Source organism: Xyrauchen texanus, chromosome 2 (assembly GCF_025860055.1).
Source record: "Xyrauchen texanus isolate HMW12.3.18 chromosome 2, RBS_HiC_50CHRs, whole genome shotgun sequence".
NCBI classification, from domain to species: domain Eukaryota; kingdom Metazoa; phylum Chordata; class Actinopteri; order Cypriniformes; family Catostomidae; genus Xyrauchen; species Xyrauchen texanus.
The window spans coordinates 759,902-785,002 of NC_068277.1; the positions used below are offsets into that span (position 1 = coordinate 759,902).

At 43.6% G+C, this 25,101-nt stretch overlaps 1 protein-coding gene across 2 annotated transcripts; it reads left to right on the forward strand.

The window, feature by feature from the left end:
* The first annotated feature begins 642 nt into the window (after positions 1–642).
* On the forward strand, positions 643–16,547 carry zgc:65811 (uncharacterized protein LOC393524 homolog). 2 transcript variants are annotated; one of them, XM_052140400.1, is made up of 8 exons: positions 643–830; positions 4,374–4,476; positions 4,883–4,980; positions 5,574–5,648; positions 8,264–8,356; positions 8,439–8,528; positions 9,048–9,131; positions 15,352–16,547. In XM_052140400.1, exons 1-8 carry the CDS (start codon positions 771–773, stop codon positions 15,427–15,429), a joined length of 681 nt encoding a protein of 226 aa, XP_051996360.1. In that variant the 5' UTR covers positions 643–770; the 3' UTR covers positions 15,430–16,547. The 2 variants fall into 2 exon arrangements, with proteins under 2 accessions (XP_051996360.1, XP_051996368.1); XM_052140408.1 differs by having other exon boundaries at positions 8,267–8,356.
* The last annotated feature ends 8,554 nt before the right edge of the window (positions 16,548–25,101 follow it).

Consider the following 25,101-nt stretch of genomic DNA (forward strand, 5'->3'; position numbering starts at 1 on the left):
TTGAGTAGGCCAAACAAACACTGTATTCACAACACATTCAAGTTTTTATTGAGTGGTTATTAAAGTTTCTCAGTGTTATTATTCAGATGGCTGTAAAGTTATTGATTGGTCATTTTCACATCAAATCAATTAATTTTTATTTGTATAGTGATTTTCACAATACATCTTTTTTTTTAAAGCAGTTTTACAGAGAAAAGTGCCTCAATTAATTCTGTGTTAATGTAGATAACAGGCAAATATGGAAACAAATGTGCACGTGCTAATCTAACTAAAGACATATTAATATTGACCATATTTCAATCTAGAAAAGAATGGGTTGAAGAACTGGTATATTGAATTAAACAGGTCTCAATCTAAATGTAATCAAATATCAAACTGTGTAGATGTTAGCCAAATTCACAATGTTGCTCGATTAAAATAATGTTTTTCGAGACAGGGCACGAATACAGACGGATTGTGATTTATTCATGCATTTTATGGCAGACAGTCCTGATTCATATAAGATGTGTTGATTTCTATTCGGTGCACATGAAACTGATCTGATCAGAGTTTCGTTTCTGCAGTAAAGAGACGATTTTCCTGTCGTGACGTCACTCGCGCTGCGAACCAATCAGCGCGCGTTCTGTACCGTACAGACGGGCGCGTGTATGTGAGGGACGCAGACATCAAATAAACATCAGCGGCTACACACGCATTCTGTAATCATCATTTATAGAGTTCTTTATCGTGACGTTTCATCTGTTTCGGGTTGACTCATTGAACGGCTCGTGATGGACGGCTGCGCGCAGATGTGTAAATGGTTTCTGATTCTGTTCAACAGTCTGTTTGCCGTGAGTATGACGTCACATTTTCTTTCAACCCTAATCCCAAACCCTGCATTCATAAATGTGGATGATGTTTTAACTGATATCGAGTTTAAATTTCACTTTAATTTCATGTACAAAAATGCAAAACAGTTTGAAATGTGTTTATTGTGATATCAATAATAATAATAATAATAATAATAATAATAATAATAATAATAATAATGATTCAGTTGGTGGGGTTTGGTTTGGTATTATTATAAATTTTATTTGTATAGCGCCTTTCATAACACAATGTTTCAAAGCAGCTTTACAGAAGATCTACGGAGCCCCTGAAGTGACCTGTGCAAAAAAAAATACATCACAGAGACTTTCTCGTGCGCATGCATTACTGTTTCTGGTGTGTGTATAGCATTGCCATCATTCATTTACTCAAAGATATTGAGAGCACGGATGCGCATGAATTTATAGAGATATATTTTCAACTTGGCCTTCAATACAAAGACATTACTGTCTATGACATTTAAAACTGAACTGTGAGCAATACCCCTTGTTTGTTACTTCAACAGTCATAAACTATTACATTAATAATTCACCCAAAAATCTCAATTCTGCCATTTACTCACACCTAGTCTCAGTCACCATTCAAATTCACTGCATCAATATTCTTTACAATGAATGTGAATGGTGACTGAGACTCTCGGTCCATAACATTCTGCCTTTCATATCCTTTTGTGTCCTACACAGTAAAGAAATTCATGTGATTTAGGAACAACGTGAGGGTGAGTAAATGGCAGAATTGAGATTTTTGGGTGAATTACGGAAAGTTGTGAGTAGAGGTCAACCGATTAATCGGCCGATTTTTTGCATTTTTTACATAATCGGCATCGGCCAATCTCCACGCATATCAAGCCGATTATTAGGCAGGCGCATCTGTGGGCAGCCTAGTGTTGTTGTGGAACACGTGTTCGACGCACGCTGCCCCTAGAGTCATTCTCCAGCAGAGTGAGCAGACCTCATCCAGTGCCTAAGGAAGGAGCTAAGTTCCTTGGAGAAAACAGTAAGGGTTAAATTTGTATAACTCCTTTATATTTAATTAAAAACTTTTGATATGTTACTGCCAACTTCAAGAAGAAACGCGACAAATGCGATAGTTGACATGACGTTTGGCTACTTTGGATATTGATAGCGTAGTTGAAGTGGCATTATCACAGCAGAAGGGTTGCTATCATGTCACAATAAGGAAGAATTTAGCAATTACAGACAGTGAATCTGAGACTTTTATTTGTTCTGTTTGTGTCTTATATTTGAGAGGGTTGTCACTCAATGCAGATAAATAAGTAATAAAAAAATACCAACGCACTATAGGCTATTGAAGGACTGGCTTTGGTAAGCTCGGACGTTATCGGTTCTGCTGTCAGTACTGGAGAAATTAAGAAAATACATTCTTTATTGCTATAAAGAGAAAGTTATTTTATCTCGCCAGCCATTTCTATGTATAATAATATGAAACCATTTGTCTGTGATGCAATTTAGCTATTCGCAGTCAGAGAGAGAGAGAGAGAGAGCGAGAGAGAGAGAGAGCGAGAGAGAGAGAGAGAGATATCCCTCACGCGGTGCCACAGCGAGCACAAAACGAGCCCTGCTTAATGATTGACAGAACTAAACATTCAAACATAGCCTGGATTAGATCTGTGATATTAGTCTGATTTTATTTTAGATTTTGCCTTCCAAAGATTATAAAAAGAATATTTACACATAAGCCGCATTCTGTCTAGCACAACTTCCTTCCCTTCACAGCGGTACACTGACATTTCTCCCTAAAACTCAAACTTAACGTCAGAATCAGCACGATCGGTGATTGTTGTAAAATGCAGTCTAGCTACTGTTGCTAAATTGCGGGACGCGTTTAATAATAAAAAGAGCGAGAGATACCGTTCCCAAGGCGTAGCGCTCGAAACACACTCAAGAAGAGACGAGCAAAGTATAGGCTACTTTGGGTTTCATGCGTCTAAACGATCAAATATACACAAAAATATGTCAAAACGACTGGCTTGGAGATTCACTTAAACACAGTTTATGTCTTAAATGGACGTAGTTATGGAAATAGTTGGGGAGAAAATATGCTGCATCAGGAGCCTATTAGATCTGAACTTCGGTCTTAAAGGGGAAGCGGTCTATTAAACATGCTGACGATTGAGCCATTACTGCGAATCAAACAACAAAAGGCAAAGAGAAAATCACTTACAGCTCTTGAATGAATAACTTCTGCATTAATAAGCATTAATCTATCTATGATAAACTATGCAGTGTTATTTTACAATTGATTACTTTATTAGATTTCTTTTTAGACCACACCTGAACAGTAATGTTAGTAGACCTTCCTGAAATTAAATCACTGTGCCTATATAACTTTTATATTTGTGTAATATATATATAACAAAAAGAACCGTTAAGAATACCGTTAAAGCACCGGATAGATAAGCAGTATCGGTAAGATAGTAATACCATTAAAACCTTAACGATACCCATCCCTAGTTATGCCTGTGCTTCTCTTGGATTCTCTGAATATTGGATTACGTGTCTGGATTGCCCCTTAATTAAAGCTGCATTTGGATCTCAACCTTCGTGTCTCGGAGCAGTTCGTAACACCTGCTTTGTTTAATATATTTGTTATACATTATTTATACAATATGTTTTTACATTATACATTTTTAATTTAAGTGTACAAGTGCAGATTGGTCAAGTGTTCAATAAATGTATTTGTTGAGAAATGTTGTCTATCTTAATAGTTATTTGTGTTACATTTTATCTTTCAAATAAAAGGTTCAAATAAGAGGTTAAAAACAAGAACATATCGGCCAAATATCGGCCAAAATAAATCGGCAGCATTAATCTGCCATCGGCCGACCCGGATTTCAAAAGATCGGCATCGGCATCGGCCTGAAAAAAACAATATCGGTCGACCTCTAGTTGTGAGCACTACTGAGTGACCATTAAAGAACCTTACCTGAGTGTGGATGTCGGGGTTCGGGGCTGGGTCTCTCGCCTGACCAAGGAGGCCCGGATCGCGTGGCAGTCCTCTGCTTGAGCCCGCAGGCCTTCAAAAAATCGCCGGTCCTGGTCTAGGCGCAGCTCCACCATGAACTGTTGGTGGGCCTGGTGCATCCCGGCAAGGGACTGGAGGATATTGGCCAACTGAGAGGGCTCCATGGGGCGTACTTTGAATGTTTTTCATCCCGGGTTTGGGACCAGTGTAAAGGTTCAAAGATAAGGTAACTCAGGTAAGGTTCTTTAATGGTCACTCAGTAGTGCTCACAACTTTCCGTAACACAAACTTCTCATAAACGCAACTCTCGACTCTCTGGACCATGCCAACACTAGACTGACGTATCTCTGGAGGTTCTGTGGCCGTCTTTATGCCGCTCTCCCCGTGCTCACTGAAATTACAGACAGGTGTTAGACATAATTTAGCTCAGATGCAAGCGCCCTTACCGCTTTCTCCCCCGGACGGGCGCTTGATCACGCCCCCGCTGCCACAAATAATAATTAGAATTTGAAATGTTTCAGTTGGTGGGGTTCGGGCTGGTCTTGATCGGCTTCTGGCTCCGGTTCGGCGCTCAAACTCAAGGATTGTTTGACATCGATTTAAACACAGCAGATTTCACGATCGGTGAGATTTTATTGTTATTATTACTTTGTTGTTTGACCTTTTAAATTTGTATAAATATTAAATAATTTTGAACTAATGCTGCAATACAGGATTATTCAGTCTGTATAGAGTTAATCTTAAAGCTTTGTTTGTTATTAATAACTGTTATTAACCAAAAATGTGTTATTATCTCACCCTCTTGTTGTTCCAAACTCTGATGACTTTCCTCTGCTTAACAAAAAAAAGCATGTTACGAGAAACTGTTAAGGATCTAAAAAAGGTTTACTGAAAGTGAATTGTGTTTGAGACTAATATACTGCTTAACATGTTTTTGTGTTCATGGAAGAAAAACTAAATGTTCCAAAATGTGTTTTAAGAACAACATTAGGTTGAGAAACTAACTATATCTAACACATGTGTCTGCCAGGTGTGACAGTGTTGATGGTCACTGGTGTTCTGATGCTGGTCACCGCAGTTATCGGTGATTGTGGAGTGTGTAATCAGAGTAAAACTTCTCTTAGTGTGGTGAGGAAAATTATTCATACAAATGTGTCCCAATTACTCTGAAAATAATTTCATAAGGATTATGAATGTGATGTAAAAACATTTACATTTAGTCGTTTAGACTCTAATATATTCGACATTCAGACTACAGAAAATCTCCTGGACAAGAAAAAAGATCATGCAAATGTTCATGAAATAATGTGTAACATTTATATCACATTATGAAAGGCTTAGATATAAAGCATTAGTAGATGACTTATTATGACACGAGATAATCTAAGTTCTCTCTTCTAGATTGTTTTCTGGTTTCAATCTCCATAAAAAACAACTAGCGAAAAGAGCGATTCAGATGAAGAACAACAAACGTTTGAAGTAAAAATGAGTTGTGCAGTTGTTATAACAACTGAAAATAGTTAAGAATATTAATGTAACTCACCTCAGTCATCTACACATTTCGGTCAAAAGACGGTCATCACGACTTCAGCACTACTGTATTTCGTATTCTGCAGTTTATATATTTAAATCAGAGGACACTTCTGCATTCAGGAAAAGAGTTGCTGTTGTATTCTCATGAAAAATACATTTAATTTAACTGAGTTTTCTTCTGTTGTCAGTTTGCTGGTCTACTGTCAGTTCTGATGATGGCTGAGATCGCTGCAGGTGTGATGAGCTTCATGTGGGGTGGACAGGTGAACACACACACACAATAACACACACACACACAGACACAAACACAGAGACACACACAGAGACAACAACAACAAAAACAACACTTGTGCCAGGCTATGTGCACCTTGAGGCCACGAGAAGTGTCGACTAAGACAACTGGTTGATGGACCACCTATGCCCCCTAATGTGCCAACTTGCTTCAGCCACTCATTGTTGTGAGCACTGCTCCTGGTGACTGCCTCCAACTGCCTAGTAGCATCCTTCACGAGCCTCCGCCGATCTTGACACTGCTGGTACCAGTCAGTGGCAAGTCCACTCAGCACCACATCCTCCTGTACCACTTAACTCCATCTCCTCTCTAGCCCATGCTGTGCCCGTTTAGCCCCCTCAATCTGGCTGAACAAAAGCTGTTTAGGCATGTGGTGGCTGGGCATGCGGGCTACTTGACCCAGCCAACGCAACCTTGCCTGCCTGAGGAGCTCAACGATGGGACTTTGTCCACATCTTTCAAGGATTTGTGAGCTCCTCACACAATCCAGCCTGTATAAACCCAAATGCATGGATCAAATGGAGGCCAGACTACATTTTTCTAACCAGCGAAGATGTTCCATTAGGGGGGTCCATGTTTCACAAGTGTAGAGAAGGGAAGGAATGACCGTGGCCGAGAAGACCTGAATTTTTGTACGGAGTGACAGACCAGGTAGCTTCCATACAGTGTTACGCAACTGATGAAAAGATAATGCCGCTCGACTGATTCGGAGTTAGATCTCCGCTGCTAAACCGGAGCCAGTCATGAGCACACTGCCCAGGTATGGGAAACTCTCCACAACTGCTCTATCACCAATTGGAAGCTGTGGGGGTGGAGTGTCCGATGGCACAAAGTACCCAGGCAGGTGCTTAGATTTGGTGGGCCCCACCTCTTAGTGGCAAGCTCCAGGTTCAGCAGCAGCATAGATGATCCTTAATGATCATGAACAGAGGGTCAGGGACTCCGAAAGCACAAAGAACAACATAGAGCCCAGAGCTACTGATGGTATCATAGGCCTTGACCAGGTCAATAAAGCAAAGATGTAGGTCTTTTTGGAATTCCCTACACCTCTGCTGTAGCAGACAGACAGAAAATATGGCACCTGTGCAGGATTGCCCTTTCCTGAAACCACACTGGGGCTCCGCAAGCCTCTCCTCTCCTCAGCATGCCTAGCAAGGCGATATTGAATAATCCTTGCCAGAACCTTTCCCAGCACACTGAGGAGTGAGATGTCCCTATAGTTGTTACAATCTGTGCGCTCCCCCTTCTTAAAGAGGGGGACAACTAGGGCATCCTTCCAATCCTGCGGAACCCGTCCAGTGGTCAAGACTGTTGTTATGATGTCATGTAGGGCAGTCTGTGCACAAACGCCACCCTCCCTCAGCAATTCACCTGGGAGATAATCTCCGCCTGGTGCCTTTCCCGGCCTCAGACTCTGGATCACTCTCAGTACTTCCTCAACAGATGGCACCTCAGCCAACCACCCACAGGGGGTCCTCCAATATTTGAGGCAACGCAGCCTCGGCAGGGTCATCCCCACTTTGTCTCACGTTGTTTTCCTGGCTGAGGGATGTCCCCTCCCCCAGGACCTCACAGAAATGCTCAGCAAATCTGCAAACCTGTTCTTGGGGGTTGGATATTGGATCACCGTTCTTTCCCCTAATGATGGTAATTGGTGTGGCGCTGTAGGTTACTTGATGTAATTAAAGAGCGAGTTGTGATCATTGGCTGCTGAGGCAGACTCCATCTCCTCGGCAAGCCACGACCACCACATATCCTTGCAGCGCTTCACGGCTCTCCGAACCTCCAAATGAAGGCTGCGGTAAGCCTCCTCATTCTCCGACGTGGGATGCTGTAGCCAATGAGAGTGGGCCTGTCGCTTTTTCTAAGCCAGCTTGAACACCTCCTCTGTCAGCCAGGGTCTCTGGGGAGGTCTGGATCATGTACCTAAAGCAGCCATTGCAGCTGTATGAGCCACAGTCCTAAACCTTCCACATTTCCCCTCAACATCTGTAGGATTGAGGGATGATGCCAAACCCAGTCGCAGGCGATGATGAATTTCTTGCTTGCAACTTTCATCAGCTAGCTGAGACCATGTCAATAAGGGTTTGAATGGGGACCTGGGTGTACACCCACTACTGGAGTGGAAGAATGGCAGGCGCATCTTACAGATGACAAGTTGATGGTCAGAGACACACACACAGACAAACGCACATAAACACACAGAGACACACACACACACACACACACAGAAAGACACAGCTGTGTGTTTGTTGTGTGTAATGAGAGTGTTAGTTGTGTGTAATGAGTATATTAGTTGTGTGTAATATGTATGTGTAAGTTGTATGTAATGAGTGTGTTTATTGTGTGTAATGAGTGTGTTTGTTGTGTGTAATGAGTTTGTTTGTTGTGTGTAATGAGTGTGTTTGTTGTGTGTAATGAGTTTGTTTGTTGTGTGTAATGAGTGTGTTTGTTGTGTGTAATGAGTTTGTTTGTTGTGTGTAATGAGTGTGTTTGTTGTGTGTAATGAGTGTGTGTAATGAGTTTGTTTGTTGTGTGTAATGAGTGTGTTTGTTGTGTGTAATGAGTTTGTTTGTTGTGTTGTAGAAGGTGGCAGATTTCTACCTCACAGTCTATGCACAGTATGTGAACAGCAGAAGTGTTGGTCAAGCCGTCGCCCTCAAACTTTTCCACAATGCTGTAAGACACACACACACACTTGTAAACAGACACACACACACACACACACACACAAGTGTACACTAACAGATGTGTGTTACAGTTTGACTGTTGTGGCGTTGGAGGAGGGATTGAGCTGTTTGTGCGAGACACCTGTCCTGACGGGAACTTCGTGCAGAAGTTAACTTTCTCTGTGAGTCACTTCCTGTTTTACTGAAGCACATATTTGTGTGTTCGAGAATAGACCTTTTACACAGACTGTGATGATGCGTTTCCACCTTATTTAGCTGAGTAAATCTTGAATCTTTTTGTATGATTATTTTTTTGAAATATTGAGTGTAAGTTTATAATATTATACTTTGTGTTATATTACCCTGGAATTTGTTTTAAAAACTGAATTATTGCAGCTGCTGAGAGAGGGACAGTACATTTGGCATCTTCTCTGGCGTTTGGAGTTTTACTCTTAATACATTATTATATTATTACATTATTATTATAAAATATTTTTTTCTTGGAGCAAATGGGTTAGTGAATATAATATTTGCTGTGATCTCCCATTCACTCTCATTCACTGCTCTCGAAGTTTGCCCTGCAATCGTTTACTTTCGCGTTCCAAAACCCAGAGTGTGAAAAAGGTCTATTGCAGCAATTGACATGTGTATTCTGCTCTCACATTTCTGTGTGTCTGTTTGTCTGTCTGTCTGTCTGATAGAGTTGTCCTAATGTGATCATCAGTATGTTCGATTCCAAAGCACCGCTGCTGTTGGGGGGGTTTCTGGGAACAGCTGCAGTCATGGTGAGTTTACACATACACACATAGACATATACACACACACACACACACACACATACACATACACATACACATACACACACACACACACAGACATATACACACACATACATATATACACACTCATACACACACATACACATATACACATATACACATAAACACACAGATACACATATACACACAGATACACACACATACATAGACACACATAGACATATACACACACATATACATACTCATAGATACACACATATCATCATGGTTACTGTCATCACCTGAGGGAGGGAACGAGACGTTGTGTTGAATGAAGTGACACAAGGGGTCTTCCTTGGGAGCCTCGCGTACCTCTGAATTTGAGAAAAGACCAATGTGAAATTGGCAGACAGAATTTGCATGCCCCGCCCGTGATCATACGGGTATAAAGGTGCATCTGTCACAAACTAGTCCGTGTTAGGTGAACTGACGAGACAGGTGCAAGCAGGCTGCTGCGTGCTGGAGGCAACTGTGTCGGCTGCACGGAGCCCTCCCCAACACCCCCAAAAGAGATGTCATATACAGTACCTTAGGTTCCCGGCACCCCTGAGGGGGGAACGGGTGCTACATGACTAGCATGGGAGCAAGCCCGGCAGCTGCGTACTTCATTAGAGTGTGAAGTGGCTGGGGCTATCTTAGCGCTATGAAATGCGTCGGGGAAGGCGGTTTTTCTTGGTCCTATTCTTTCAGGGGGTAAAGGCCCTGCGGAGGCCACATCCTGCCCAAGCTAGGGGGAGGTAACTTGTGGCAAATACACCACAAGGGTTGTGAAGTCGTACGTGGGAGAGGTGCAGTGGTAGGTCCCGCATAATGAGAGGGGAGCTCTACAAGCACTACAACCGGGGCAGTGGGACTACCCAAGGGAGATGCGGGTCCGCAGACAGGGGGACCGTACCATGGAAAATACATCATGGGGAGTTTGCCTAGGGAGGGAACTAAGCCCGTGGAGCCATACCCCAGTACAGAGCACCTGTGGCTCGTAGTGGGTCTGGACGTGAATTGCTCCACTGAATTCGCAGGCCAGAAGGCTAGGGAAGAGAACATCCAGGAAGCAACGCTTAGTGGCTAACCTGGGAGAGAAGGCACACTGGATCAACATGGTGAAGGCCGCTGTGTGCAAGCGGAACACCCAGTCGGTTGTGCCACGTTACCGAGTTCTACCGGCTCGTACCTGACAAAACATGGGACGAGACCGACTCAACCTTGAGATTGTAAAATCCCACTGCTCTGCAGATGTCTGTTAAGGAGGTGCCGTTGGCCAGTGCCCACAAGGATGCCACACTTCTTGTTGAGTGTGCTCGAACCCACAAGGGGACGGGCACGGCCTGGGCCTGGTAGGCCAATGAGATGGTGTCAACGACCCAGTGTGCTAACCTCTGATTGGAGACAGCATTCCCTTTCTGCCATCCGCCAAAGAAGACAAAGAGCTGCTCATAACATCTAAAGCTCTGCGTGCAGTCCAAATAGATACGCAAACTGGATACCCTTCTCCCGGGGCAACACTTGCAGGTTCATGACCTGGTCCCTAAAGGGGGTCGTAGGAACCTTGGGCACGTAGCCTGGTCGTGGCATCAGGATAATGTGAATATGTTCCGGACCGAACTCCAGGCAGGTGTCACTGACAGAGAACGCATGCAGGTCCCCTACACTCTTGATGGAGGCTAACGCGATCAGGAGGGCTGTCTTCATGGAGAGGGCCTTGAGCTCGACTGAATCAAGTGGCTCCAAGTGGGGTCTCGGAAGGCCCGTGAGGGCCATTGAGAGATCCTAAGAGGGGAACAGGCTTGGCCGGGGAGGGTTCAGTCTCCGTGCGCCTTTGAGGAACCTGATAATGAAGTCGAGCTTACCCAAAGACTTGCCATCTACTGCGTTGTGGTGGGCTGCAATAGCAGCGACATACAACTTCAGGGTAGAGGGGGACAGCCTCCCCTCCAGCCTTTCTTGCAGGAATGAAAGCACACACCGTGGTGGCGTTGTGGTCTAATGCACATGGCTGGTAAACTGGTAATCAGAAGGTTGCTGGTTCGAACCACCACCATGTTGTCCTTGAGTAAGGCACTTAACTCCAGGTTGCTCCGGGGGGATTGTCCCTGTAATAAGTGCACTGTAAGTCGCTTTGGATAAAAGCGTCTGCCAAATGCATAAATATAAATGTAAACATAAGTGTGTAAAGTTGCCTGGTGGAGGGAGCTCTAGCTTGGTTGATCGTGTCTGCGACTGCAGGTGGTAGATCACTCAGATCTTCCTCGTCCCGTCCAGGGGCCAGAAGGGGAGGTTCCAGAGGTCTGGGCACGGGTGCCAGAGGGTGCCCCGTCCCTGAGAAAGAAGATCTTTCCTCAGGGGTATTTTCCAGGAAAGTGCTGCCGCGAGGAGCGTGAGATCCGAGAGCCAGGTCTGGGTGGGCCAGTAAAGAGCCACCAAGGTGATCTGTTCCTTGTCCTCCCTGATCTTGTACAGCACCAGGGCAAGGAGGCTCACTGGGGGAAATGCGTACTTGTGCAGCCCCCGGGGCCCGCTGTGTGCCAGTGCGTCTGTCCTGTCAGGGAGTACCAGAGTGGGCAATGGGAATTGTCTTTTTGGAGGCAAGTTGATCTATCTGTGCCGTGGCGAATCAATCCCAAATCAGCTGGACCGACTGGGGGTGGAGCCTCCACTCTCCGCTGGGTGAACCCTGTCACGACAGCGCATCATCCATCAGGTTGCTGTGGCCAGGGCTGTGAGTGGCGTGTAGCGACCTGAGTCACGGCTGACTCCATGGAGTCAGAATGGAGATGGCGGGTGAGTTGTGACATATGATGAGAGTGCACACCGCCTTGGCGATTTATGTACTCTACCGTTGCGGTGCTGTCTGAATGGATCAAGACATGCTTGCACCGAATTAGTGGAAGAAACCTCCGCAGGGCAAGGAATACAGCCAGCAACTCTAGGCAGTTGATGTGCCAATGCAGCCGGGGCCCTGTCCAGGAGGCTTCTGTGGTGACCACGACACATCTGGACACCTGCGGTAGGGGGACTCCGGTCTGCAGGAAGCAGAGGTCTGTCCAAGGGTTGTAACTCTGGTGGCAGGAAGGGATGATTGTCACACTGTATGTGCCGTGGCGCCATGCCCATCTCGGGACACAAGTCTGTAGCCAGTGCTGAAGCGGTCTCATATACATCAACCCAAGTGGCGCAACCGCGGCTGAGGATGCCATATGCCCCAGGAGCCTCTGGAATTCTTTTAGAGGAACTGCCATGCCGGGCTCAAAGAGAGCGAGGCACCTGAGCACTGACTGGGCGCGCCCGTTGGTGAGGCACGCCATGATTGAGTCTAACTCCATGCCGAGAAAAGAGATGCTTTGAACCGGGGAGAGCTTGCTCTTTTCCCAGTTGACCTGAAGCCCTAGACGGCTCAGGTGCCGGAGCACCTGGTCCCTGTGAGTGCATAGTAACTCTCGAGAGTGAGCTAGGATGAGCCAGTTTTCGAGGTAATTTAGTATGTGGATGCCCAATTCCCATAGCGGGGCAAGGGCTTCCTCTGCAGCTTTCGTGAAGACGCGAGGGGACAGGGACAGGCCGACGGGGAGGACCTTGTACTGATACGCCTGGCCATCGAACTCAAAATGTAAGAAGGGCCAGTGTCAAGGCAAGATGAAGACGTGGAAGTACGCATCCTTCAGGTCTACTGCCGCAAACCAATCCAGCTGTGGAATGCAGGTAAGAATCTGTTTCTGCGTGAGCATTTTGAACGGGAGTCTGTGCAAGGCCTGGCTGAGAACTCGCAGGTCCAAGATTGGTCGCATCACTCCACCTTTTTTGGGTAGGATGAAGTAAGGGCTGTAGAAACCCTTCTTCGGCTGGATGGATGGGCTCTATCGCATCCTTGAGAAGCAGAGTTGTGATCTCTGCCCGTAAAGCGCTGTCTTTTTCGGCACGTACGGAAGTGGAGCAAATACCGGCGAAACAGGGCGGGAGCCGGGCAAAGTGAATCGAGTAGCCAAGTCGGATGGTCCTGGCCAACCAGCGCGACAGGTTGGGCCGCGAAAGCCATGCGTCCAAACTCCGCATGGGGGGTACTAATGGGACGATCATTTTTGACATACCGGATGGGGGGGGAAACAGGTAATAGCACGTCGGGAGGCAGAAGAGTGTCTCGAGGCTTAGTGCTGAGACAGGACTCAAAGCACTTAACTTGCTCCACGCACCCGGCAGGGGGGCGGTTTAGAGACTGAGGAAGAGGTCCTGGAGAGGTGTCTTCGGAACTCGTCAACGCTGGCCTGCCGGGGCTGGGCAGTCGCGGATCCGGAGGCGAGAGAGCTGCGTCCGGGGAGCTGGGACTGCAGTGTTTTCTGCAGTGCTGGCTGGATGTGAGACAAGCCAAACTCATCCCGAGCTCAGACGGAGGCGAGCGAGCATTTTGGGGGGCGGGTGGTTGGTGTGGATTTACCCGGCGAAATCGAGCCTGTTGACATCCCCAAATCGCCTTCATTGCCAGCCGGGTCATCCTCAATCCTGTGGGAAGAAGGAGCGGCGCAGGTGGCGGCTGAAGTGTTCTCGCAGTGAGTACATGAACCATCCACGAACGCCACCTCAGTGTGATCGCTGCCCAGGCACACGAGGCAGTGTCTGTGGCCATCGGTCTTGGAGAGAAATCGACAGCATCCAGGAACTACATATGGGCAGAAAGGCATCTTGAAAAAGAAAAGGATGTTCGATGCCGCTGTGTATTGTTCTTTTATAAGTGGAAACTCAAAACTCTTTTAGAGAAAATAAAACTCTTTTAGGAGGAGAACACACTTTTTTAGGCAATGAAAGCGCAGTGAAAGCCCAGGGGCCTGGCCTCCACAGCGTTCAGAGAGAGAGAACGCCAGCTGGAAATGTGCCGTAGATCCAACAGCAGTGCTTCTCGCCATTAGAGGTGAGTGGAACAGTAGTGAACTCGGCTTGCTGTTGCACAACCGCTCGGCTCTGAAGAAAAATTCTGACTGACAGACACATGCCCGCTACCCTTTATACCCGTATGATCGTGGGCGTGGCATGCAAATTCTGTCTGCCAATTTCACATTGGCCTTATCTCATGTTCAGAGGTACGCGAGGCTCCCTAGGAAGACCCCTTGTGTCACTTCATTCGACACAACATCGAGTGAGTGACAGAAGGTGAAACACACATATACACACACATACACATTTACACACTTACACATAAACATACACATAAACATTTACACACACATACATACACATATACACACTCATAGACATATACACACTTACACAACACACACACATAAATATATACACACACATACATACACATATACACTCATAGACATATACACACTTACACATATACACTCTTACACATAAACACACACATAAATATATACACAAACATACATACACATATACACACTCATAGACATATACACACATACACATATACACACTCATAGACATATACACACATATACACATACACATATACACACTCATAGACATATACACACTTACACAAACACACACATAAATATATACACACACATACATACACATATACACACTCATAGACATATACACACATACACATATACACACACATATACACATACATACACATATACACACTCATAGACATATACACACACAAACACACACATAAATATATACACACACATACATACACATATACACACTCATAGACATATACACACTTACACATATACACTCTTACACATAAACACACACATAAATATATACACAAACATACATACACATATACACACTCATAGACATATACACACATACACATATACACACTCATAGACATATACACACATATACATATACACACTCATAGACATATACACACTTACACAAACACACACATAAATATATACACACACTTACATACACATATATACACTCATAGACATATACACACACATATACACACTTACACATATACACATATATACACATATACACACACATATTTACACATATACACACACACATATACACACTTACACATAAACACACACATAAATATATACACACACTTAGATACACATATACACACTTACATACACATATACACACTCATAGACATATACACACACGCTCACACACACACACACACACACACAGGAAGTGTCTGTCTAACCATTCGGCTGTCCGTCTGTGTGCATGTGTTTTCTGTGCTCATCAGATGGTGGCGCTGGTGTGCTGTTGTGTTCTCAGTAACAGACTGAAGGCTTCTCTCTACTCATCTCCATCCGTCTACTGATGGAGGAATGAACCACACGTGACCGAAGCTTCACACACTGTTTACTGATGTTACACTTCATTAAACAGAATTTGTTTCATTTTGTTTTGCTACAAGGCTAAAACCTTTTTACATTTCTTATTGTTTTCTTACTGTAATAAAATAAAGACACGTATAAACTGTGTGTAATGAATAAGACGTCTAATAGACACACAACTGTGGTGAATGGGCTGCAAGGTCAAAGTTCAGGTGTGAACACATTACAGTTACAACAACACTTTAGTGAATAGACATTAGTGTTTCACTGAATGCAAAGAGTTTTATGGTAAAGTTTTTTTTTGTTATTTAAATGTTTAAAAATGTCTATGGTTTAATAAAAAAATACATATTGAGCCTAAATATAAATCTAATAAATGTGCATGCTATATTAAGATCAATGTAAAAATGAATGACACACTGCATTTGACATTTCTGAGGGGCTCACATTAATCACTTTACCATAATACTGCACAAATAACAGATTGAGTTCTATGATCACTTTCTAAAGGACAAAATTACCTGCATAACCCTAAAAACATTTAAAACATTCCAAATAATATTTACACCTTTTTACCCCGCAAGAAAGTATTGAAAAGGTACAGAGAGATATATTAGTGGTGATCCATGAGGGAATTTTAATGGAGGCTTGTATGTAAATCAATCGATTGTTCAACCAATGAAAGAAATGTTTTATTATTATATCTTTTTACTGATAATTCTGTTCCTGTACACAGATGATCTCTTCCTGATATATATACCACTAAATATCTCAATTACACCATATGCAAATAAGCACATTTATGTAACACCACATGCATGACTTTACATGACTTGAAAATCACGTGCAGAGACTGTGTGGGCTGACTGTCCATTATAACTTCATATTTGATTCATAATTTTATATTTAGATTAGATTATCACTCATTTTGCATTGGGATATATATTTAGGATTTCTTTTGAACTATTTGTCAAAGTTGAGCATTGTTTGTTTTGAAATGTTTTTGCAATAATGTGATATTACTGTATGTTTACAGTCAAACCTTACCATAGTGTTACAAAAAGACATAGAATAAGCATTTTGTTACCAATAAAACATTTTTACCAACAATTTTATACCAATTATTTGTTACCAACAATTTTTTGTTTAAAATATCTAAATTCAAAACTTTGCTCGGTGTTACAGTCTCACAAATTAATTGATTAAAAGTCATTTTTTATTTGTACATCTTTTTTCACATCACACATCATTTCAAAGCAGCTTTACAGAAGATCAGCATTAACAGACGATAAAACTGTAATGTCTATAATGTCGATGAATCATCATTGTGTAATTAGATAAAATACGATTCTTAATCGTGTTTAAAAATAATTAAATAATAATTGTATTAATAACCCCAGTGAGCAAGCTGTATGCGACTGTGGCAAGGAACACAAAACTCCATAAGATGTAGATTAATGGAGAAAAATAACATTGGGAGAAACCAGACTTACTGTGGGGGCCAGTTCCCCTCTGACTAACCCCACCCTAACCCTAAACCAGACTTACTGTGGGGGCCAGTTCCCCTCTGACTAACCCCACCCTAACCCTAAACCAGACTCACTGTGGGGGCCAGTTCCCATCTGACTAACCCCACCCTAACCCTAAACCATACTCACTGTGGGGGCCAGTTCCCCTCTGACTAACCCCACCCTAACCCTAAACCAGACTCACTGTGGGGGCCAGTTCCCCTCTGACTAACCCCACCCTAACCCTAAACCAGACTCACTGTGGGGGTCAGTTCCCCTCTGACTAACCCCACCCTAACCCTAAACCAGACTCACTGTGGGGGCCCGTTCCCCTCTGACTAACCCCACCCTAAACCAGACTCACTGTGGGGGCCAGTTCCCCTCTGACTAACTCCACCCTAACCCTCAACCAGACTCACTGTGGGGGCCAGTTCCCCTCTGACTAACTCCACCCTAACCCTCAACCAGACTCACTGTGGGGGCCAGTTCCCCTCTGACTAACCCCACCCTAACCCTAAACCAGACTCACTGTGGGGGCCAGTTCCCTCTGACTAACCCCACCCTAACCCTAAACCAGACTCACTGTGGGGGCCAGTTCCCCTCTGACTAACCCCACCCTAACCCTAAACCAGACTCACTGTGGGGGCCAGTTCCCCTCTGACTAACCCCACCCTAACCCTAAACCAGACTCACTGTCGGGGCCAGTTCCCCTCTGACTAACCCCACCCTAACCCTAAACCAGACTGACTGTGCGCCAGTTCCCCTCTGACTAACCCCACCCTAACCCTAAACCAGACTCACTGTGGGGGCCAGTTCCCCTCTGACTAACCCCACCCTAACCCTAAACCAGACTCACTGTGGGGGCCAGTTCCCCTCTGACAAATCCCACCCTAACCCTAAACCAGACTCACTGTGGGGGCCAGTTCCCCTCTGACTAACCCCACCCTAACCCTAAACCAGACTCACTGTGGGGGCCAGTTCCCTCTGACTAATCCCACCCTAACCCTAAACCAGACTCACTGTGGGGGCCAGTTCCCTCTGACTAACCCCACCCTAACCCTAAACCAGACTCACTGTGGGGCCAGTTCCCTCTGACTAACCCCACCCTAACCCTAAACCAGACTCACTGTGGGGCCAGTTCCCCTCTGACTAACCCCACCCTAACCCTAAACCAGACTGACTGTGCGCCAGTTCCCTCTGACTAACCCCACCCTAACCCTAAACCAGACTCACTGTGGGGGCCAGTTCCCCTCTGACTAACTCCCACCCTAACCCTAAACCAGACTCACTGTGGGGGCCAGTTCCCTCTGACTAACCCCACCCTAACCCTAAACCAGACTCACTGTGGGGGCCAGTTCCCTCTGACTAACCCCACCCTAACCCTAAACCAGACTCACTGTGGGGGCCAGTTCCCCTCTGACTAACCCCACCCTAACCCTAAACCAGACTCACTGTGGGGGCCAGTTCCCCTCTGACTAACCCCACCCTAACCCTAAACCAGACTGACTGTGCGCCAGTTCCCCTCTGACTAACCCCACCCTAACCCTAAACCAGACTCACTGTGGGGGCCAGTTCCCCTCTGACTAACCCCACCCTAACCCTAAACCAGACTCACTGTGGGGGCCAGTTCCCCTCTGACTAACCCCACCCTAACCCTAAACCAGACTGACTGTGCGCCAGTTCCCCTCTGACTAACCCCACGCTAATCCTAAACCAGACTGACTGTGCGCCAGTTCCCCGCTGACTAACATTATGAATATAAAGTAAATATTACTTATGTATAGTTAAAGTCATGGTTTAAAATTATTAAACTAAGTAAGTGTTAAGAGTCAGTGTTTAAACATCGATTTTGTTTGAACTGTAAGATTAATGACTAATGTCTTTGAAGTTCATCCTGGATTAACTGCAGAAGTTCACATAGATGCAATTGTCCTTGTTAATTGGCTGATGAAGGCTTTTGTTGGCAATAGTTAGTCTATATATTCCATTTCAAGATCGTAGTCCATCAATAGACGAGGTGATGCAGGCAGAGATCAGGGATGTGAAACACAGTTCAACCTGGCCGGTAATTTCAGTGAGGTTCGGTGTGGTCCATCCTAAATCCAAGGTTCAGACAATGGCATATGAAGTATTCCATGTCTTATGTTTGGAGTTGGCATCAGTTCATCCTCTGAAGTCCATCATAATAGACTGAAGTGATGTTTGGCACCGGCTGCATTTAGTCATCATCATTCTGCGACATGTAGCAGTGGAGTCCAACATGAAGCAGGAATGGTGCTGGATCCAGCCGGTTCTGGTGACCTCAGGATAGGAGTCCCGAGGATGAGACAGGGAAACAAATTAAATAATATAAGCATAGATGCCATTAAATTTATTGCAGAGTTATACATCATGATCAATGTTTCTGGTTCCGGCAGACTAAACTAAAAGCAGCCTAATTGTGGGTTGGAGGATAAATTAGGTGTATGTCTGGCTAAATAGAGTCTTTAGTCTAGACTTAAACTGAGAGAGTGTGTCTGCATCTCGAACAGTGTTTGGGAGACTATTCCATAGTTTAGGAGCCAAATATGAAAAGGATCTTCCCCCTTTTGTGGATTTTGATATTCTAGAAACTATTAAAAGGCCAGAATTGTGTGATTGTAATGATCGTGATGGAATATAGAGTGACAGAAGATCACTTAAGTACTGTGGAGACCATTAAAAGCTTTGTACGTAGTTAACAGAATTTAACAGGTAGCCAATGTAATGATGATAAAATGGGGCTAATATGATCATATTTCTTGGTTCTCGTCAGCACTCTGGCTGCTGCATTTTGAACCAATTGAATTTTATTTATTGATCTTGCTGGACATCCTCCCAGTAATGCATTACAATAATCTAGTCTTGAGGTCATGAACGCATGAATTAGTTTTTCGACATCAGCAACAGAGAGCATGTGCCTTAATTTAGCAATATTTCTTAGGTGGAAGAATGCTGTTCTACAAACATTTGTAATTTGATTTTCAAAGGACAGATTGGTATCAAATATAACACCTAAGTTCTTCACTGTTGAAGATGATGTAACAGTACATCCATCTAGAGTCAAATTATATTTTAGCGGCTTATTTTTAGAGTTTTTTGGTCCAATAATTAGTACCTCTGTTTTGTCAGAATTGAGTAGAAGGAAATTTCTGGACATCCAATCTTTTATTTAATTGATACACTCTGCTAATTTTGAGAATTGTGAAATCTCATCAGGTTTTGAAGAAATATAAAGTTGTGTATCGTCAGCATAGCAGTGGAAACTTATTCCAAGATTCCTGATAATATCTCCCAGGGGAAGCATATACATGGAGAAAAGCAGAGGCCCTAAAACTGATCCCTGTGGCACTCCATATTTTACTTTTGTTTGGTTTGACAATTCCTCATTTACATAGACAAAGTGGTAGTGGTCTGCTAAATATGACCTAAACCATGCTAATGCAACTCCACAAATTCCAACATAATTCTCCAGCCTATTCAAGAGAATGTCGTGATCTATCGTGTCGAATGCAGCACTAAGATCTAAAACCACTAGAAGAGAAATGCAGCCGCGATCATATGATAAGAGTCATGTGTATCTCTGATAAGTGCAGTCTCTGTACTGTGATGAGGCCTAAATCCTGACTGAAATTCTTCATATATAGGCAAGGCAAGGCAAGTTTATTTATATAGCACATTTCATACACAATGGTAATTCAAAGTGCTTTACATAGAAGAGATTAAAATAAGAATAAAAAAATAAGAATAATTGAAACAGTTTATAATAAAATAAAATACAGTACAAACAGTCGGACACACAGTGGCACAGTGCTCATTCAGTAAATGCACAGCTAAACAGATGTGTTTTGAGTCTGGATTTGAATGTGACTAATGTAGGAGCACATCTGATCTCTTCTGGAAGCTGGTTCCAGCTGCGGCTGGCATAAAAGCTAAAAGCAGACTCTCCTTGCTTAGAGTGAACCCTTGGTATTTCTAGCTGATGTGATCCTAATGATCTGAGTGATCTGTTGGGTTTATATTCAGTGAGCATATCTGCAATATATTGAGGTCCTAGCCCATTGAGTGATTTATATACCAGTAATAATACTTTAAAATCAATCCTAAATGTAACTGGGAGCCAGTGTAAAGACCTGAGGACTGGTGTGATATGTTCATATTTTCTGGTTCTGCTCAGAATCCTGGAAGCAGCGTTCTGTATGAGCTGCAACTGTCTTATGGTCTTTTTGGGAAGGCCAGTGAGGAGTCCATTACAATTATCCACCCTGCTGGTGATGAAAGCATGCACAAGTTTCTCTAGGTCTTGACTGGAAACAAAGCATCTGATTCTTGCAATATTTTTCAGATGATAGTATGCTGATTTAGTTATTGCTTTGACATGACTACTGAAACTGAGGTCTGACTCTAGAGACACACCAAGATTCCTGACTTGATTTTTAGTTGTATGACCCCTAGCATCAAGGTATGCATTCACCTTGAGAACGTCATCTTTGTTTCCAAACACAATGACTTCAGTTTTGTCTTTGTTTAACTGAAGAAAGTTTTGGCACATCCAACTGTTAACTTCATCAATGCATTGGCACAGGGAGTCAATGGGGCTGTAATCGTTAGGTGATAGGGCTAAGTAGATCTGTGTGTCGTCTGCATAGCTGTGGTAAGCAATTTGGTTCTTTCTCATTATTTGGCTCATTGGGAGCATATACAGGTTGAACAGGAGTGGCACAAGAATTGAGCCTTGAGGGACTCCGCATGTCATGGACGTCCACTCAGACTTATGGTCTCCTATACTCACATAATAACCTCTCCCATCTAAGTATGACCTGAACCATTTTAGGACCATCCCAGAAAGCCCCACCCAGTTTTCCAGCCTGTCAAGAAGTATGTTGTGATCAACAGTGTCAAATGCAGCACTGAGGTCGAGTAGTACCAGTACTGATCATTTGCCTGTATCAGTATTTAAGCGAATATCGTTTATTATATTTATGAGCGCTGTCTCTGTGCTGTGATGCGATCGGAAACCAGATTGAAAATTGTCAAAGTATCCATTTGAGTTCAAGAATTTGTTCAGCTGATTGAAGACAACTTTTTCAATGATCTTGCCTATGAAAGGAAGATTTGAGATCGGTCTATAGTTGCTTAATATGGTCTTATCCAGATTGCTCTTTTTCAAGAGGGGCTTGACAACTGCAGTTTTCAGGGAGTTTGGAAAACTCCCAGAGAGAAGTGAGGAGTTTATCACTTCTAGGAGATCTGCTTCTAAACAGCTGAACACACTTTTGAAAAAAGATGTGGGAAGTGCATCAAGGGCGCAGGTTGATGTTTTAAGGTGCTGTACGGTTTCTTCCAAAATTTTGCCATCAATTTCTTTGAAATCAGACATAGTAACTATTTTCTCAGGTTGTGGTTTGATTTGTCTGACCCCAGCACAACTCAAGGATGTGCTGATCATCTTTCTGATATTATTGATTTTTCCAGAGAAGAAAGAAGCAAACTCACTGCACTTGCTGTCTGAGAGCATTTCACTGGGAATCTGGCTTGGGGGGTTTGTCAGTCTCTCTACAGTCGCAAAAAGAGTGCGTGTGTTGTTTAAGTTGCTGTTTATAATATTCGAGAAGAAAGTCTGTCTAGCTTTGCCTAGTTCCATATTAAAAGCATGGATGCTGTCTTTGTAGATGTTATAATGGACTACAAGTTTTGTCTTCCGCCACATGCGCTCTGCTTTTCTGCATTGTCTTTTCATATTTTGCACTGCTGTTGAGTTTCTCCAAGGTGCTTTTTGTCTGCCACTCTTCTTCCTGACTTTCACAGGAGCAATATCATCAATTACACTTTTAACTTTTGAGTTAAAAGAATCAAGGAGAAAATCAACAGAGTCAGCAGATATACTTGGTGTTAAAGATATAGCCTTCATAAATAGTACACTAGTGTTCTCATTTAAGCATCTCTTCTTGACAGACACAGATCTAGCTTCAATGGCAGGAGAGATCAATATATCAAAGAAAATACAGAAATGATCAGACAGTGCTACATCCTTAATAACAATCGATGAAATGTTTAGACCCTTACTGATAAGTAAATCTAGAGTGTGTCCATGATTGTGTGTGGGTCCATGTACATGCTGAGTCAGATCAAAAGTTTTTAAAACAGTTATGATTTCTTTTGTCATATTGGTTTCTGCATTATCTATGTGAATGTTAAAGTCTCCAGCAATGGCAAAACAGTCAAACTCTGAGGTAATTGTTGATAACAGTTCTGTAAAGTCCTCAGCGAAGGCTGGAGAGTATTTTGGAGGCCTGTAAATAATGATAAGTAAAATGCGTGGAGCACATTTAACACACTACCCAGATATTCGAAAGACGGGTAATTCCCAAATGATATTTGCTTACATTGATAGGCATCTTTAAAGAGAGCAGCTAAACCCCCACCTCGTCTACCTTCTCTGCAGACACTCAAATAAGTAAAGTTAGGAGGGGATGTTTCATTAAGGACTGTTGCACTACAGCTGTCTTCTAGCCAAGTTTCATTTAGAAACATAAAATCCAGGTTGTATGTGCTTATTAAGTCATTGACTAGAAGTGATTTATTTTTAAGTGAGCGGATGTTTAAAAGTGCTAACTTAACAGTTTTTGTCCCCACAGCAATCTTAGTTTGTCGTGTAATAGGCACCAGATTAGATGGGTTTGCTGTACGGCTTTTGAAGGCCTTAGACTTTCTATGATGTAATCGAACAGCAATAGAGATTGATACAGGCACACTGGGTTCCCGCTTGTTTTGTAAACATTTGAGAAAGTTACTGTTATCATAGCGGGGACCCAACACATATCACTAAGAGCTGGTATCAGTTGTTTTTGGTTCACCTCGAGCAGATGGAGGAGGGTGTGAGCCCTGGTGTTGTGGCAGAGGTCGAAGAGCTCTCACAGGAGGATGGGGAGGGCGAGCTGGGCCCGCAGGTGCTTGAGGGGCCTGACGTTTTTTGCTTGATATCTGGGGGCTTGCAGCAAAAGAGTGGGATAGTTTGGTTCCAGCATACACCAGTTCTTCCATTTTCTCTGAGAAACACTGATGTGGAGATGCTGGAGAGAGGGATAACGTGTCTGGTGAGAGGGGCTGTAATATGCTGTCCTGGTTTCCCTGGATGTTTTCCAGAAAGTCGTCCTTGGGTGCTGAATCTTGGAGCAGTTCTAATATGTCACAGTCTGTCTGTGGTGAACTTTGTGGGCAGGGCTCAGATGAGATTGTGTCCGTGAGCAGAAATTGTTGTGGCTGAGTGGTTTTATCATTGTCCTTGTGTGATTTGTCAACTGCATGTCAATTCAGGTGCTGAAGTGAAGTCCTGTGGTCATTCATACTGTGTCCAGGTGTGTGTGTGCCATTCAGATTGAATGGATTGGCACACACTGCAGAAGGATGATTGAGGGAGAAGTAGATATTGTCCTTTAGCACTCTTGAACCAAGTTTGTTTGGGTGGTGGCCATCCTGTCGAAACAGTTGCCTCTGACTCAAGAAAAGATTGAAGTTGTCAATGAAGTTAACTCCTTTTATATTGCAGGTTTTTTGCAGCCATGTATTAAGCCCAAGCAACCGTGAAAACCTGTTTGTTCCTCTTGCTGGAAGTGGTCCACTGATGAATGTTTGACCTTTCAGTCTTTTAAGTGTTTCAAAAAGTTCATTGAAATCCTTCTTGAGGAGTTCTGACTGCTCTTTATAAATATCATTCTTCCCCACATGAATGATGAGTCGATTTGCAGTCTTATGTTTCATCAGAATGTTCTGAAGTTCCCTGTTTACATCCAAAGTTGTTGCTTGTGGAAGGCAGCATGTAGTTGTATCCCTGCTGCTAATGTTTCTGATTATGGAGTCACCCACTATCAGAGTCCTGGGCCCGGCTGCGCTCTGAGCTGAATGCAGCTGTCTGCTCGACCTTGAGCGCCAGTTCACATCATTGTTAGCTACTGGCTGATTCAGTCTGTGTTCGATCACATTCATCACGTTTGGGGATTCCTCATTCATTAATACTTCAAATCCTTGTCAGAGCCGTATCTGGGGTAGAGGATGCTACTGCGGCAATATGAGATGCTCGTGACAATCTGATGTCTCGAGTGCCTTTTGGTCTCGCTCCCTGTTTTTGCC